Source organism: Octopus bimaculoides, chromosome 9, assembly GCF_046866305.1.
Source record: "Octopus bimaculoides isolate indiv1 chromosome 9, ASM4686630v1, whole genome shotgun sequence".
NCBI lineage: Eukaryota > Metazoa > Mollusca > Cephalopoda > Octopoda > Octopodidae > Octopus > Octopus bimaculoides.
The window spans coordinates 34,388,500-34,404,154 of record NC_142936.1 but is presented as its reverse complement, the minus strand read 5'-3'; the positions used below and the strand labels follow the sequence as shown (position 1 = coordinate 34,404,154).

The window sequence follows — 15,655 nt, the reverse complement described above, 5'->3', positions numbered from 1 at the left end:
TGGTTAAAATTTTTACATACTAATCACATTGTTTATAGGATAAAGAACTCCAAGAGAGAAATATACTGATCAACAACCTTTACACCTATCCACGCCCTCTTGAGAACATTGAAACAAGATAAGCAAATTTTTATACTAACACCATGACATGTTTGACTAATAACCTACACCTTCCAAATACAAACAGGAAATACCCTCAATAACATCAACAGCAAGTAAAGAAGCTCACTGACCAGCTAAAATGCAACACCTACTTACATTCTTTTGTGAACCCTTAAAAATTCTATTACAAAAAATGCTAACACCCAATTACTGAGTTTTTAAATGCAGGATTAAACTTTGAACTTTACATTGCCAAAGCAAAGGATTAAATCCAATAAAACTAAAAATAGCTAAAACCAAATGACACACCTGTTGACTAAAAAACTTTCTCTACCTACTCCTTTTTGTGAACAACTAAAAAAACAATGCCATGGCCTGAAACTGACACCTAAATATTCACACCAGTTTACAAAGTCCTACACACATGAATAAGTTCTGAACAAAAAGATAACCCCCAATTTAATCAATAAAAAATCCTTCACAAAACCTTTCCATCATAACTCACCTTACAACCAAATTTTCATTAAACCCCACAAACCCCAGAAAAATTTCATCGAAACAGAGACTGTATAAAGCCAAGTCTGATGATGGCTTAGCTGAATGAAACTTCGAAGACACTGTCAATACTATTCTTGTGAAAGAATAATAAATTTGTACTCTACAGAAGTATGGCATAATCCTTCAGATTAATGTAAAATTGTATTTTTTTTTTATATCTGAACAAAAAAACAAGCATCAATATACATATATATACATGCACACACACACACACACAAATAAAACATTACAGTTAGCTATGACAAACAAAACATTACAGTTAGCTACGACAAACAAAATAATGATCACTCTGTAAATTTTATTTAATGATAATGTTGATTTTAAGAAAATTCTTACGTGTATAATGTGTATCTTTTGCCACAGCAGACATCAGATTCTTCAGTTTCTCAATGATGTTTTTCAGTTTACCATTTTCTTGAAAACTTCTTTCGAAATGAATGAAAGTAAAAGAAGAAGAAAAATAAAGAAATTACAATATTCATGGGGTCTTAAATGTCAAGTTCCTTATAATCATTTTATTTTTAACATTTTTTTAAAAATCTTTGTGTTTGGTATTCAAGATTGACTCAGTATTAGTATATAATTTCAAAGAACACATTATTAATTTAGTTATTATTGGTTTACAAAACTTTAAAATGTAAATGCCATATTTCTTAGTGTGGTTAATGGTAGAGCAGTAAAGAAATAAAAGTAATTAAGTAGAGGAAAGAGAATATTCTTGATAGAGCAAGTGATAGACATGTATCGAAGGTTAGTTAAGGCAAATACTTTCCCAGTAAAATTGACAGTTTGATGTGTATGTGAATGTGTCAGCTTAAACGGTAGACATTTTACATGAAGAATTTGCAGCAACTTAATAAACTGTCACTGATCAATTGACTGCATAATGCAAATATGAAAGATATGTGGTGTAGAAATGCAACCATATATCTTAAGTATTAGCCTCTGTATATATATTTAAATGACAACTAGACTACCCATGACCCATTGGGTCACTAATAGTTCAAGGTACACGAAAAAATGTGTTTCTCAGGAATCCGTGGTCCAATTTACGCAAAACTTGTGTTATTCTGTATGTATTCACATTTCAATGGTACCTTACTTTCAAAGCATTTTACCCCATTATACACCAGTTTGGCTATTTATAAAGGTACCCCAAAAAATGCGTATCTTGGTCCAATTTACACAAAACTTGTTTTATTCCATTTGTATTCACAAAAAAAACTTGTGAAACAAAACTCTGTTGGTGGGGAAACTCAGAGTTTCGGTGAAAGCACGCAAAATAACCTGGAAAAGAAAAAAAAACTGTGAAACAAAACTCCAAGGTCCCCACCACACCTCCACTCCTTTCTTTTCCAGAAAAGAAGTTGCTTGTGGCAGGTTTGGAGGTCAAATACGTTGAATGCACTTGAAAAAAACCATGGAAAAAAATTATTTAACACCAAGGCATGAACGGTTCTTTTACAAAATGTTTACCATATTTTTAAAGTCATTTTCACTTAAAAATCTTTTAAATATGCCAAAAAATTTTTGTAATGGTATTCACTTGAAAATAATTTTTTTTTAAATTAAAATATTGTCTGTTTAAAGAAAGTTAAATATAAATACTGTACAAACAACTTGTGTTTTTAAAATCACATTCACTTCAAAATATTTCTAAATGATTAAAATATTGTGTTTAGCAAAAGCGAAAATAGAAACATTTACTGTAAAAACAACTCGTATTTTTCGTAGGCAAGTTAAAATCTCTAAGACTTTTGCCCAGGTTGTGAAGTTTGTCTTCAAAATACAGAAGACATTGATCATAATGTCTCTAATCGAAAGGTTAAAGTTTCTTCCCTTTCAGGGCTATGTTACTTTCAGAGTATTTTCCCATTGTGCACCATTTTGGGTATTTATGAATACCCCCAAAAACCACCCCATATCTCAGGAATCCATGGCAAAACTTGTTTTATTCTGTGTGTATTTCACATTTCAGAGGTACTTTAATTCATAGTATTTTCCCATTATGCACCAGTTTGGCTGTATTAAATGACAGGCAAGCAAGCAACAATCAATTAGAAAGTTTTAGTAGTATATAGATTACATTGATGTGGAGAGGAATAAACATGACTGACATGTTAAATGTAAATATAAGTACTGGTCAAATATTCAGGCAAGTAACTGTTTCCTACCTCAAATTATGTGACCTTGTGACAATGTTAGAAATCATCGTTATTAATAGTCATCACTGTATTTTCTGTTAGCTTTCAATCCTCATATTCTTCTATTTATTTCTAAGTCTTCATACTTAGGCAATTTCTCAAACTCTTTCAGGAAGATGAATTGATATGTTTGGAACTGAAATTACTATTAAGAACATTTTTCTTCTCTGGCATGTTTGTAGCATGTTTTTCTCTTCCAGTTTTGGAATATTAGAACCGTTTTCATTGTACACATCTACCCATTTTGTTGAGCCTGCTGATTCTTTTCCTTTCTTTTTTTGTTAAGAATGGCACTCTAAGATCACATAGTCAATTATTTCTTTGTGTACTGTACATAACGAACGATTGCAAATTCTTTTTCCTTATAAGTAATTTTTTTTGCTGGATCAACACTCATCTTGAGCTGCTGTCAAACTTTAAACTTGAAATTCAGAATCAGTGTCATCTTAGTGCTTTTACTTTGGTACTGATATAGTGTTGACTGTATAAAGTTCTTTCTATTAAAGTGTACCCTCTCAACCTTTGTCTTATTGGACTCATTCACAAGGCAGCTGAGCAACAGAGATAGCACACACTATCTCCATTAAGGAGCTCTATCCACTCCTCTTCTAGAAAGATTTTGTGACAAGAAACAACTTCCGAATTGGTCCCATAGTGACCTAACTATAACATTCATTCATACCTTCAAACATATCATCATCATCGTTTAACATCCGCTTTCCATGCTAGCAAGGGTTGGACGATTTGACTGAGGACTGGTGAAACCGGATGGCAACACCAGCCTCCAATCTGATTTGGCAGAGTTTCTACAGCTGGATGCCCTTCCTAACGCCAACCACTCAGAGAGTGTAGTGGGTGCTTTTATGTGTCACCCGCACGAAGGCCAGTCAGGCGGATGTTTAATGTTTTCAAAACTAATAATAAAGTGGTTCATTGTACGATGAGGTTATTGAACATATTACATCATTAAAGAAGAATAGAACTTACACATATAACTAATTTAAGTAAGCAAAATTATATGGTTTCTTATTTTACAGTGTGCACATAAGAAAAATACAGCTTATTTTAGAATGCTTACAATTTATAGGGTATTATTAATTCAATTAACCTTAGTGCCATATATCTATATCCCAACTGAATTAAGTTTACATTATTTACATTTTGAATCCCGCATTTTGAATAGAAATACACAGTTTCTATGCCTAATTTGAGTATATACTAATGTTAGTCATAGTATGGTCAGTGTGGCAGCACACCCAATAACGACAACCATCATATGCCACTGAACTAAACACACATGTCTCGTTAGAACACCAAATACTGTGTCAGAATAATAAACCTGTAGGCTATATGCAATGACTGAAACGACGCAGTTATTCTATATATCGTTAGCAGCAAGATTTAACTGGTATGTGGCCACTGGTCACATGCTACAGAAGAAGCACAGTATGCAGTTCCAGCGCCCATGCTAGATGGTTCTTGTCTGCTATGATATATGTCTATGCTTTTATACACCATGTCATCATCATCATCAAGGCAAATACTGTAATATTTGATTTTCTAACAAGACATCCATGTTAAGTTGGATTTAAAGATTGCTTTTTGGTGTTAATACTGCTTCCATCCCTAATAATTATTCTTAATAAGCCTGCTGGCTATTTGCAACATCAATGGCTGAAAACACACTGTTTTCTGTATATTGTTGGTGATGATATTTCGGTTGTATGCGGTCACTGGATGCATGCTACTGAAGAAGCACAGTATGCTGAAATCACATGATCTAGTTCTGACACACATGCAAGACAGTTCTTGTATGCTATAATATATGCACCATGCATCTATAAGAGAGGACCTCTCAAGCTGAATACCGCAGTATTTGGAGTTCTAACAGGACATCCACAATGTTAGATTTAAATATTGTCATATATATGAACATACATTCAAGCATATATGCAGAAATATTTTCTTTCTTTTACTCCAGTGACTTTAGCAACTGAAGGGAGATATGTTACATACAGTACTGACATTTCCAGGAAACCAAAATATTGCTCAACTTCATAAAATAGAATTGTGCAGCACCTCCAGCCAATCCAGAGGAATGCTGAACCAACATCTAAAATCATCACATGCCTTTCACATACTTGATGTAGTTATAACTTGGAAATTTGTGCTTCCTGCTTGCAGCACAAAATAATTTGTTTGATTGATCATAGGGCAATGTTCCCATATCTGTAAAAACATGACTATATCTGTCACCTAAATTATTAAAATTTCATCTACAGACTAGCTTCCATTATTCAAATCTACTTCAAGACACTACTCCTTTTTCTAAGTTACTACTGCTTCTTAAAACTTGTGCACACTTTCACACTCATACCTGTGACATTTTTTCTTCCATTCATCTATATTGACTCTCTTCTTGACCTCATACTAACCATACTTCTCCAAATCATTCTTCATATAATGCATCCACCTACAACATTTTATCTTATCAGGTCCTAAACATTGACAGCAATACCATCAAATAATCTTACTCCTCCAGACTGGACAGGGCTATGCGTGAAATTACACATTTATAACCTTTACAATATATACCCAAATGGTACTGAAGTCTACAGCATCATGCATAAAAAAGTTGGCTAACTTTTATAGAAGTGATTAAAGTCAAAAAAAAACAATGCAGTCCTGCCAAAAACACAACTCTGATGTAGTAAATTATTTCAACAGATAAAACAATGTTGAATTTCAAAACTGAATGAAATAGTACTGAAGGAAATATCTTGGATAGAAATTGCTCTTCAAATAAAGCTGCTTATTTTCAAGAGAACATCACACAGGGGGGATTACCAATGGATTCAAACATTATTAAAAGGGAAACAATAAGTTGATGAAAGTTAAAAAGAATTTAAATAAGCTTGTGCTTATGGCTAAAAATAGTCTAGGAAGTTATTTAAAATGAAATTTACCTCTTTGTTAAAGCAACATTACACATTGGACAAGGTACTTGTCTTTTCTTGTGAATAAACTCATTGATGCAAAATCTATGAAAATACAATATAAAGAAAACAATAAAGAGACAATCAAAAGAAGTAGTAGGAATAGCAGCATCAGTATGTTACAGAAAAATGTTTGGATTACTTTGAATCACATTCTTTAAAATGATTCACTTTTAATAGTAGTCAGGACTCATAAAATAAAAAGATTTTCTGGTGAAGTGTAAAGACACAGAGTGAAAAGAAACAAGCATCTTGAACAATTATTTTAAATAATATATAACATGAACTTTCTTTGGCATTTCAATTTTTTTTATTAAGATAAACAAAAACAAGTTGGAAATTCTTCATTAGCAAGGGAGATATCTTCAGTGAGATTTAATATACATTATTTACATTTGATGGATATTTGTCCTCATCTTGTTTGTTGTTAACACAATGTTTCAGCTGATATACCCTCCAGCCTTCATCAGGTGTCTTGGGGAAATTTCGAACCTGGTCTCTCATTCCTAAGGTATTTTTCGATGTTGTTGTTATTATTATTATTATTATTATTATTATTATTCAGGTCACTGCCTGGAATCGAACGCAGAATCTTGGGGTTAGTAGCCTGTGCTCTTAACCATTATGCTATATGCCAGTGGGCAATTATAGAGTGAACTTTAGGGCTTATAAATCTAATATTCCCCTATCCTTCCTTAATACCAGTTCCCATATGCTGTTCATATCTGCACTCGGTCTGCTTAGGAAGTTGTGTCCTAGCATATGTGCTGCTTCTTTTAGTTTTTGTATTTTCTGGTGGTGTTCTCTGTCTATTATTTTAACTTCATCCCACGGGGTAAGGTGGTCTCCATTTCTCCATACATGATCAGCTATAACCGATTTATCAATATCTTCTCATGTCACTGCTTTGCGATGTTCCTCTACCCTTCTTTTGAGGGGGCGACATGTTTCGCCTTTGTATAACCTACCACAGCTGTATGGAATGGAGTACACGCAGTTCTTGGTCATGTTCTCTTCTATTGGTGGTTTTACTTGAAGGAGATATTTGCGAAGTGTTGTATTACTTTTGAATGCTGTCCTGACGTCATATGGGCAGCATATCTATTGTATCTGTTAGAAGAGGCCTTTCACATAGGGTAGACAGACTGTGGACAGTTCATTAGTTTCATCCTCTCTTTTCTTTATAATTGGAGTGGAGACTATGCTTTTGGGGTAGTTGTTGCTTAACAGATTGTTACTGAGCTTGACCATTTCTTCGTGGTGGGTATCAAGATCGCTGCTTGTATTCATTGCTTGATGCTTTAGGCACTGAGCAATTCCTCTCTTTACACTGTATGGATGGTGGGAGTTGAAGTTGAGGTATCGTCCAGTATACGGACGCCTGCAGTATACGGATGTCCTGAATCCATACTTGGTGCATGTTATTATGTGTTTGTACATATGTATATCTGTATGTATATATGTTTATGTGTATGTATATATATATATATATATATATATATATATATATGGGAGAATGTACGATAAAACAACAAAAGGATGTATTAGTATGACGCTCGGGAATACGGAAAGTCTTTAACGTTTCGAGCTACGCTCTTCAACAGAAAGAATACGGAGACAAGGAGAAAAAAAATTGAATAGTGTTCAGTCAACGGTCAATCATAGTAATAGCTGACCGGAAGTTAGAAATTATACACAGGAGAGCTAAGAAAAGGGGGAGATAACAAAGGGGGGAGAAAGAACGGTGATCGAAGAACGAGGGGCTGTGTGTGTGGGAGATAGAATGCTGGTGATCTTGACGTATGTATGTGTGAAAATGGGGAAGGGAGAAAGGAGTTGGTCAGTTGTAGTGTGTGCATGGTGTGATGTGAGGGTGTTGGTGTGATGTGATGGTGTTGGGAGGTGGGGAAGGCATGGGTGGAGTGTGGGTTAGGTTGAGGTGGGGGTAGGGGTAGGGGTAGGGGTAGGGGTATATGGATATGGGTGGGTGGTGGATGTAAGGAATTGGATGGGGTGGAGTGAGAAGGTAGAGTAGGAGTATGTTGGGGTGTGATGGGATGAGCTTATGAGGGGGGGGTTGACGATGAAGGGGAGGGGAAGGTGGATGTAAGAGAGGGGGAAGGTGGGTATGGGAGGGGGAGGAAGAGAGGAAGAGAAAGAGAGTGAGAGAGAAAAGAGTGAGAGAGAAGAGAGTGAGAGAAAGGGAAAGAGAGAAAAGAGTGAGAGAGAGTAAGAGAGTAAGGTGGGAGGTGGGGTAGGAGAGGGGAGAGATAGGTGGTAGGAGAGAGGGTGGGGGAGAGAGGCAGGGGGAGGGGGCTTAGATGAAGAGGGGAGGGGAGTTGAGCCCATGTGGCGCAAAGGAGCGAAGCGAGTAGATTAATCCCTGTTCACGGCGCAAACGGGAGTCCAGATGGCCCCTGTGCATGGACAATCCAAACACGGACAGGTGTTGCTGCAAGGAGTGACCGGCAGAGCGGAAGTGGCGTGACACCGGGGTGTCATTGCCAACGTCGATGTCCCGGAAGTGTTCCGCGAATCGGTCAGCCAGGTGGCGTCCCGTTTGTCCGATGTACAGAGAATGGCAGAGAGAGCAGGAGATGATGTTGGTAGAAGTGCAGGTGAAGGAGTCGGTGATGCGATAGGGTCGGTGATGGGTGCTGGTGAGGAGGGTGGTGTTGGAGAGGTAAGGGCAAGTGCGGCAGCATGGGTAGGAGCAAGGGAACGAGCCAGGTTGGGAGGTTGGGTTGGGGAAGAAGCTATGTATGTATGTATGTATGTATGTATTTATATGTATATATATATATATATGTTTATATGTGTGTGTGTATATATATATATATGCGAGTAACAATAAATACAAAAAAGGGGTTTTTTTTGTATGATTGTGTATAGAGGAATATATTATTTTGTTTAAAAGAGTTCCAACACTGTCTGTTTTTTATGTTTTATTTATATTCCTGCAGAACCAATGTGGGGTATAGAATATGGAATATACAATATATAATATAATATACAATAGGAGTAGCTGTGTGGTAAGTAGCTTGCCTACCAACCACATGGCCTCGGGTTCAGTCCCACTGCGTGGCATCTTGGGGAAGTGTCTTCTACTATAGCCTCGGGCCGACCAATGCCTTGTGAGTGGATTTGGTAGACGGAAACTGAAAGAAGCCTGTCGTATATATGTATATATATATGTGTATGTGTGTATGTGTTTGTATGTCTGTGTTTGTCCCCCCACCATCGCTTGACAACCGATGCTGGTGTGTTTACGTCCCCGTAACTTAGCGGTTCGGCAAAAGAGACCGATAGAATAAGTACTAGGCTTCCAAAGAATAAGTCCTGGGGTCGATCTGCTCGACTAAAGGTGGTGCTCCAGCATGGCCAGTCAAAAGACTGAAACAAGTAAAAGAGTAAAAGAGAATATATAATATAAAATAAAATAAAAATGGATGGCACCATGAAATAAAGTATTGAATGTAGATGAAATATTGAGTGTTCAATATAAAGGATCAAATATATAAATATAAATATATAAAGGCGACTCGAGTTTCAGGGCTATTTCCCTTCGTCATGGCCGGTATGACAGGTATGTATGTATGTATGAACGAGAGGTATTAGTATCCAGAGGACCCAAGGGGGCAGATGAAGTTGAAGTATCGTCCAGTATATTGACGTCCTGCAGTATACGGATTCCTGAATCCATGCTTGGTGCGTGTTATTAATATGTTCAGGAATGCTAGCTGATTGTCTTTTTCTTTTTTCATTGTGAACTGTATGGATGGTTTTATTGAGTTCACATGATCTAACAGCACTTGGACATCTTCCTGGTGGGGCCAGAGTATGAAGATGTCATCAACATATCGCAGCCATAGGGTTGGTTTTAGTGGTGTTGATCCTAAAGCCAAATTCTCAAAGTATTCCATGTGTACATTGGCTATTATTAGTGGCTTCCGTGCTAGTGGCCTGTAAATAGCACCATTAGAGCGTAATTGTTACCAGCGTTGCCTTCTCGCACTTGTGCTGGTGGCACGTTAGAAAATCATTTGAGCAAGGTCATTGCCAGTGCTGCTGGACTGGCTCCCGTGCAGGTGGCACATAAAAAACACCTTTTTGAGCGTGGCTGTTGCCAGTACTGTGTGACTGGCCCTCGTGCCAGTGACACGTAAAAGCACCCACTACACTCTCGGAGTAGTTGGTGTTAGGAAGGGCATCCAGCTGTAGAAACTCTGCCAGATCAGATTGGTGCCTGGTGCAGCCTTCTGGCTTGCCAGTCCTCAGTCAAATTGTCCAACCCATGCTAGCATGGAAAGTGGATGTTAAACGATGATGATGACATGACAAGGATACAGCAAAATAAATTCTTTATTAAAGATATATTCAGATTTTATACGAATGTCAAGAACTGATCATTAAAAGGCATAATACTTACTTGCAGAAGTGGTGATTACATGTTGTAGAAACTGGGTTAGTCATTAAATCCAAACTAAAATCAAAACAAAAACAACAGCAATGAGCCTTTAAATGAGAGACTTAGATTAAATGAGAAAACTTTGAGTTTTTTTATGCATAGATGTACATTACATTTTAATGAAGGACCTAATCATAAAAAGAGAGCCGATAGTATTAATGTTTTCTTTAAGCAAACATCTTACTACACAGTGCATGTGTGACTGTATGTTAAGAAGTTTGCTACACAACCACAGGGTTCTGGGTTCAGTTCCAATCTGTGGCATCTTGAGCAAGTGTCTTCTAGTATTGCCTCAGACCAACCAAAGCCTTGTGAGTGGATTTGGTAGATGGAAACTGAAGGAAACAGAGGAGAGAGAGAGAGAGAGAGGAGGGAGTGAAAGTGAGAGTATGTATGTGTGCATGCTTGTGTGTGTGAATGTATGTTACTGTCTCTGACATCATGTAACAGTTGTAAGCAATAGCAATAAATTTGGGGGAAAATGCTCCTTTATCCATATATTATATAAATTAATGAAAAATCAGTGCATATCATATGATTGATGTTCTGTAGCCAGTGTGACGAAATTATGTACACAATGTATCGGCATCATCATCATTGTTTTAACATTCATTTTTCTATGAACTCAGCGGTTCAGCAAAAGTGACCGATAGAATTAGTTTTAGGCTTACAAAGAATAAGTCCTGGGATCGGTTTGCTCCAGCATGGCTGCAATGAATGACTGAAACAATTAAAAGAATATTATATATATATATATATATATATATATATATACGATTATGAATTTGTGTTGCAAGATGCCTGATATGAAACCCTATGTTGAAACCGATATTGTTATATTTCGGGATGGTCATTTATTATTTTTTTTCCCAAATAGACACACACACTATATATTTGTTTTTCACTTGCTTTTTATTGTTCTTATATTCCCAGCCTGAGGTCTGCAAAGGTAGTACTAGGGGGTCTGTGAACTAAATTCAAAATTTAATTTATATATATATACCCTTCCCAGATCGTCAATAACTGATCGATTCCAGCACAAATCCAGAGACAGAAGATTTGCCCTAGGTTCCGCCCCACCCCCACCCACTCCGTTTTCCACAGGCAAAATGCATTTCCCACACATTATGAGGCCAATTAAGACGATTGTCACGAAAAAATACACAGGAGACGGTGACGGAAAGGGGAATTTCCGAGGTTCCGCCCCAGCCCACCGTTTTCCGCGGAAAGAATGCATTTCCGAGAGCTTACGAGGTCAACTAAGACGATTGCACACCCACCCAAAAAAAAAACGTGGGAGAAAATTAGGTAATTTTTCAGATTAACACCCGCACGATTACGTAACCCTAACTCTAAAACCCTTACCCTAACACCCTAGTGGAAATCGCGCGGGTGTCAATAATTTACCGAAAATTATTTAGTACTGAAATCGATTCTGGTGTGAAACTATAAAGTTACCCTGCACTCTTCAACACTTGCACTAAGAATAAACACAAGCAAGTTGATGCAGATAGTTTATTCAGTGCCCCTCCGACTTAAAATTCATGCAACTGAAAAGACCACATTATTTATGGGATGACCCAGTATATATATTATTTCGTTCTTGGATTTGGTTTGCAAGATTCTTTATGTGAGTTCGTGTGATGAATATACTGTTGTCTGGGGAGAGTCATTCTCTTTTAGTGCCTTATAATTTAACACACGCTCCGGTGAAATTTCTACTTATTTCCTTCTTTGACACAACGAAAATTTTAGAAAAATAAAGGAAATAAGTGGAAATTTTACCGGTGTGTTAAATTATAAGGCACTAAAAGAGAATAACTCTCCCCAGACACAACAGTATATATGTATATATACACACACACAAGGATAAACATTAAAAGAGGTCCGTGAGAAAACTCATTTAAATAAAAGGGTTGGGAACAACTGAACTAAGAAGAACAGGAGGATATACGTGGAAAGAAGGTTGCTGAAGATGTCACAGATGCGCAACGAAAGATTTCCAGACAATGAACATAAGATAAAATAAAAACAATAATAAACGAGTGAAAAACAATATATAGTGCTAGTGTTTATTTGGAAAAAAAATGACCGTCCTCAAATATATTATATATATATATATATATATATATATATATATATATATATATATATATATATATATATATATATGCTTGTCTGTAAATATGTTTGTGTGTAAAGTTGGCTCACCAAATTGGACAGTCCATATTCTTCTTCATACTATTTAGAATTTTCTGAATCTTTTGCTGGCTCATTATGGAAGGGTAAAATGTGAATGTCGCAATGAAGTTTTTAATTTTTTTTTTCTTAGAGCAGCTACAAACTAAATCAAATTAAGTTATTTTTAAATTAAATCTATAATAATATTGACTACATAGAATGTTCCATGTTCTTTGAAATAAGAAACTTTTCAAACTACAAAACATTGTAATTCCGCCAAATTGTGTAGCTCTTGCGTGTGATGAGAGTAGCCTCCCTTGACCATTCTTGCCCAGTTTCGTTTCACCGAGATTTCAGCAGTTTTAAAATATTTACGTAGTCGGTCGAAGTAACAAGAGTTGATCTACATGCAGATGCGTCTTTCCAGTTTTATACCATGTCTCCACTAAACTGCATACTGCAGCGATAAATTGAATATGATGCAGTGTGACCATCTGGATATGTTGCACTCTCTCTATTGTCCAGTCTATTTTTATCCACCTGCAGGATCAAATTTGATCATTTTCAAGTTTCAAAAGTGAGGTCTAAAATGGGGTAAAATGAATGTCTAATTTCTTCTCTTAAACTACACAGTGAGTGAATATATCACGAAGAGGACACTCTAGCAGATCGTGAAGAAGATATAGATATTTTATGTTGAGTTTTTTATATATATATATATATATATATATATATATATTTAGTCGATGTTCGTTAATTTCGCATCGTGCTTTTTTTTCCTTGATCCTCTTTCATTTGACCTAGATATTAAATTTTTTTTTTTTTTACATATCTGATTTTTCTGATGTCTAAGGAAGGATGTTGATGTGTATGAGTCTGTTTTCTGGAGAACTGAAACAGTAAATTTACCTTATCTTGTCTTACTCATTTTGCCACAGCTAAATTTGCCTGTAATATGTTCAAAGAAATGGGCAACAATTTTCTGAAATAATGCTTTTAATGCAACTACGGAAAGCTATTTGCTTAGCTGGTATAGTTTTTGTGAGGTAGTGAACATTTGTAAAAAAATATATATTTTGTCTCAAAATCAAAATTGCAGTAAAAAACACCTAATCTCACCCCCCACCCCCAATGTTCGTTTGACCTCCTGTACAAAACGGAAGGGTCTGTTAAGGAACAACTTGTTGGAATCCCCAAATGGTGGAGATGGAGTATATGTAATCTGGGTATACCCCCCCCCTTTTAAATTTTGTTTTTTTTACGGAATCCTATGTTTCAGACCATGGAGAAGCCGATTCTGGAAAAAAATTTTCTAAATTTCGATTCCCCCCCCCCCGGTTTTTATATAGATCTACAGGGTAAACCTAACCCTAACCCTAACACTAGTTTTGTGAGATTTGGCTGTTATTTCTAGCATGTAAATAGCCTGCTTGGTGGGGGGGGGGGAATTGAAATTTTTCCAAAATTTTTTTTCAGAATCGTAATCTCCATAGCCTAAAACGTGGGATTCCGTAAAAAAAATTAATAAATAAGTGGGGGGGGGGGAAAGGTTCAGATTACATATAGTCCATCGCTACCATCTTTGTAGTCACTTAGGTACAGGGGCCAACTGAGAGTATTAAGAGCCCTTGGGCATAGTAGATTTAACATGTTGAGTACAGGTCCCTCAGCGCTCTGGGCCCTCGGGCAGTGCCCGATTGACCGACGGCTCAGTCCACTTCTGCTTGTGTAAAATAATGATTTATTTGTAAATTGAGTGAATGTGGCATGTTTCTATGTGATTCCTTTTTTGTATGAGAAGTCGTTATGTACAGATTTGACATCACTGTTTTGTGTATTTCGGAGTTCATTGAGGTTTGTTTTCTAGAGAATGAGGCCCAGGTAAGACTGCCTTAGTCCATGATGGATCTAATAAACTACACTTCATTGTATTAGCTACATACTGAACATGTGATTGCTTTATATTTGTGAGTTGTCTAACTCTCTAACCACCACTACAATGATCTCTGTTTTTCGTAATTGGCTAGTGTTGTACCATCTTCACTCAAGCTCACCTGCTAATATCTGTAAATACAAAATGATATAAAACTGACACTTAAATGGCAGTAAGTAGTTTGATAATCTACATCTCAGGACATTGGGCTGGCTAACACACTGTAGCAGGGTTTAAAACTGAAACTGCGTTAACGTAGTAACGAGAGATCACCGCTATCAGATGATGTCGACCTAATTGTCAGCCAATAGTATTTCATCAGCAGTCATTCAATTGTACGACAGTGTGTGAAAAATTTCTTATATTTCCCTCCAGAACTTGGCTAAGAATCTGAGTTGTGTTCCAAACTCAAATCAGAAGGTTCATGTGAAAACAGGTTTCTAGGTCACTGCTATATCTTGTTAAAGAAGCGTTTGTCCACCATGACTATATAATTTTCTACCCCTCACAACACAAATAAGTAACTGTTTAATTCTTAGCTGTAACACAACATATATTCATGACTCTACTGCTAAACAGTGATCCATCCTCCAGTAAGTAACCAGCGCAAATATTAACACAGTAGATCGACGTAATGATCTATAAAAACATTTAATATACTTTATAGTATGTTATGGTTGCGTAAATGAAAAACCATGTCCCAACAAATCTTTCATATGTATAGTTTATGTATAAATAAATGGTCTCATCAAAAATCGAAGATGAACTTGATTGTATATAGGAAACAGCTCAACTCAATTTGATCCTACCAAACAGTGAACATCCAGCTAACCAAATCTTCCACAATAGCAACACTAACAAATACTTAGAGGCTTGTATTTTAGGAGCCTTGTGCTTTAGCATGCACAAAAGTTATTTTTTCAAAGCATGTATTATAATCTCTTTCAACTCCTCCTGTGTACCTACTCTTACTATATATGCTGCACCCTTTCTTTCATTAACTTCTAATTTCACATTCACTTTCTTACAACTCTTCCTCTTTTCCTGGTAATCTGGCTCACTAGCTCATAATAATTCTGCTTGTCTTTCCATTACTTAGCCCGTCGGTAATGCTTTCACATGATTAGAGAAAAAGGAGAGAGGTGTCCATTATGTGAGGTAAAGGGAATCTAATTGTAATGCTTTCGTGTGATTTGTTGAAGGGAAAGAGGAT

At 36.4% G+C, this 15,655-nt stretch overlaps 2 protein-coding genes across 20 annotated transcripts in view; one reads left to right on the top strand and one right to left on the bottom strand.

The window, feature by feature from the left end:
* Nucleotides 1-15,655, bottom strand: part of LOC106871917 (uncharacterized) — a 116,897-nt gene that overhangs the window by 84,224 nt on the left and 17,018 nt on the right. For 8 of the 18 annotated variants that reach the window (XM_089357381.1, XM_089357382.1, XM_089357380.1 and 5 more), the window contains exons 1-4: nucleotides 12,540-12,809; nucleotides 10,290-10,343; nucleotides 5,831-5,905; nucleotides 997-1,085 (exon numbers count right to left, since the gene is read on the bottom strand). Coding sequence is in view for 6 of the 18 variants with exons in the window: in XM_089357391.1 (XP_089213517.1) it covers nucleotides 997-1,085; nucleotides 5,831-5,905; nucleotides 10,290-10,343; nucleotides 12,540-12,604 (283 nt within the window). In the remaining 12 variants the exon portion in view is untranslated. Of the gene's footprint in view, nucleotides 1-996; nucleotides 1,086-5,830; nucleotides 5,906-10,289; nucleotides 10,344-12,539; nucleotides 12,810-15,655 lie in introns of those variants that run through there. The other 10 variants (XM_089357388.1, XM_089357386.1, XM_089357392.1 and 7 more) reach the window with 2 other exon arrangements.
* LOC106871918 (hypoxanthine-guanine phosphoribosyltransferase) overlaps nucleotides 12,865-15,655 on the top strand; it is a 62,896-nt gene continuing 60,105 nt past the window's right edge. Inside the window, exon 1 of one of the 2 annotated variants that reach the window (XM_089357402.1) lies at nucleotides 12,865-13,103. The gene's annotated coding sequence lies outside the window, so the exon portion shown is untranslated. The remainder of the gene's footprint in view (nucleotides 13,104-15,655) is intronic. The other variant, XM_089357404.1, reaches the window with a different exon arrangement.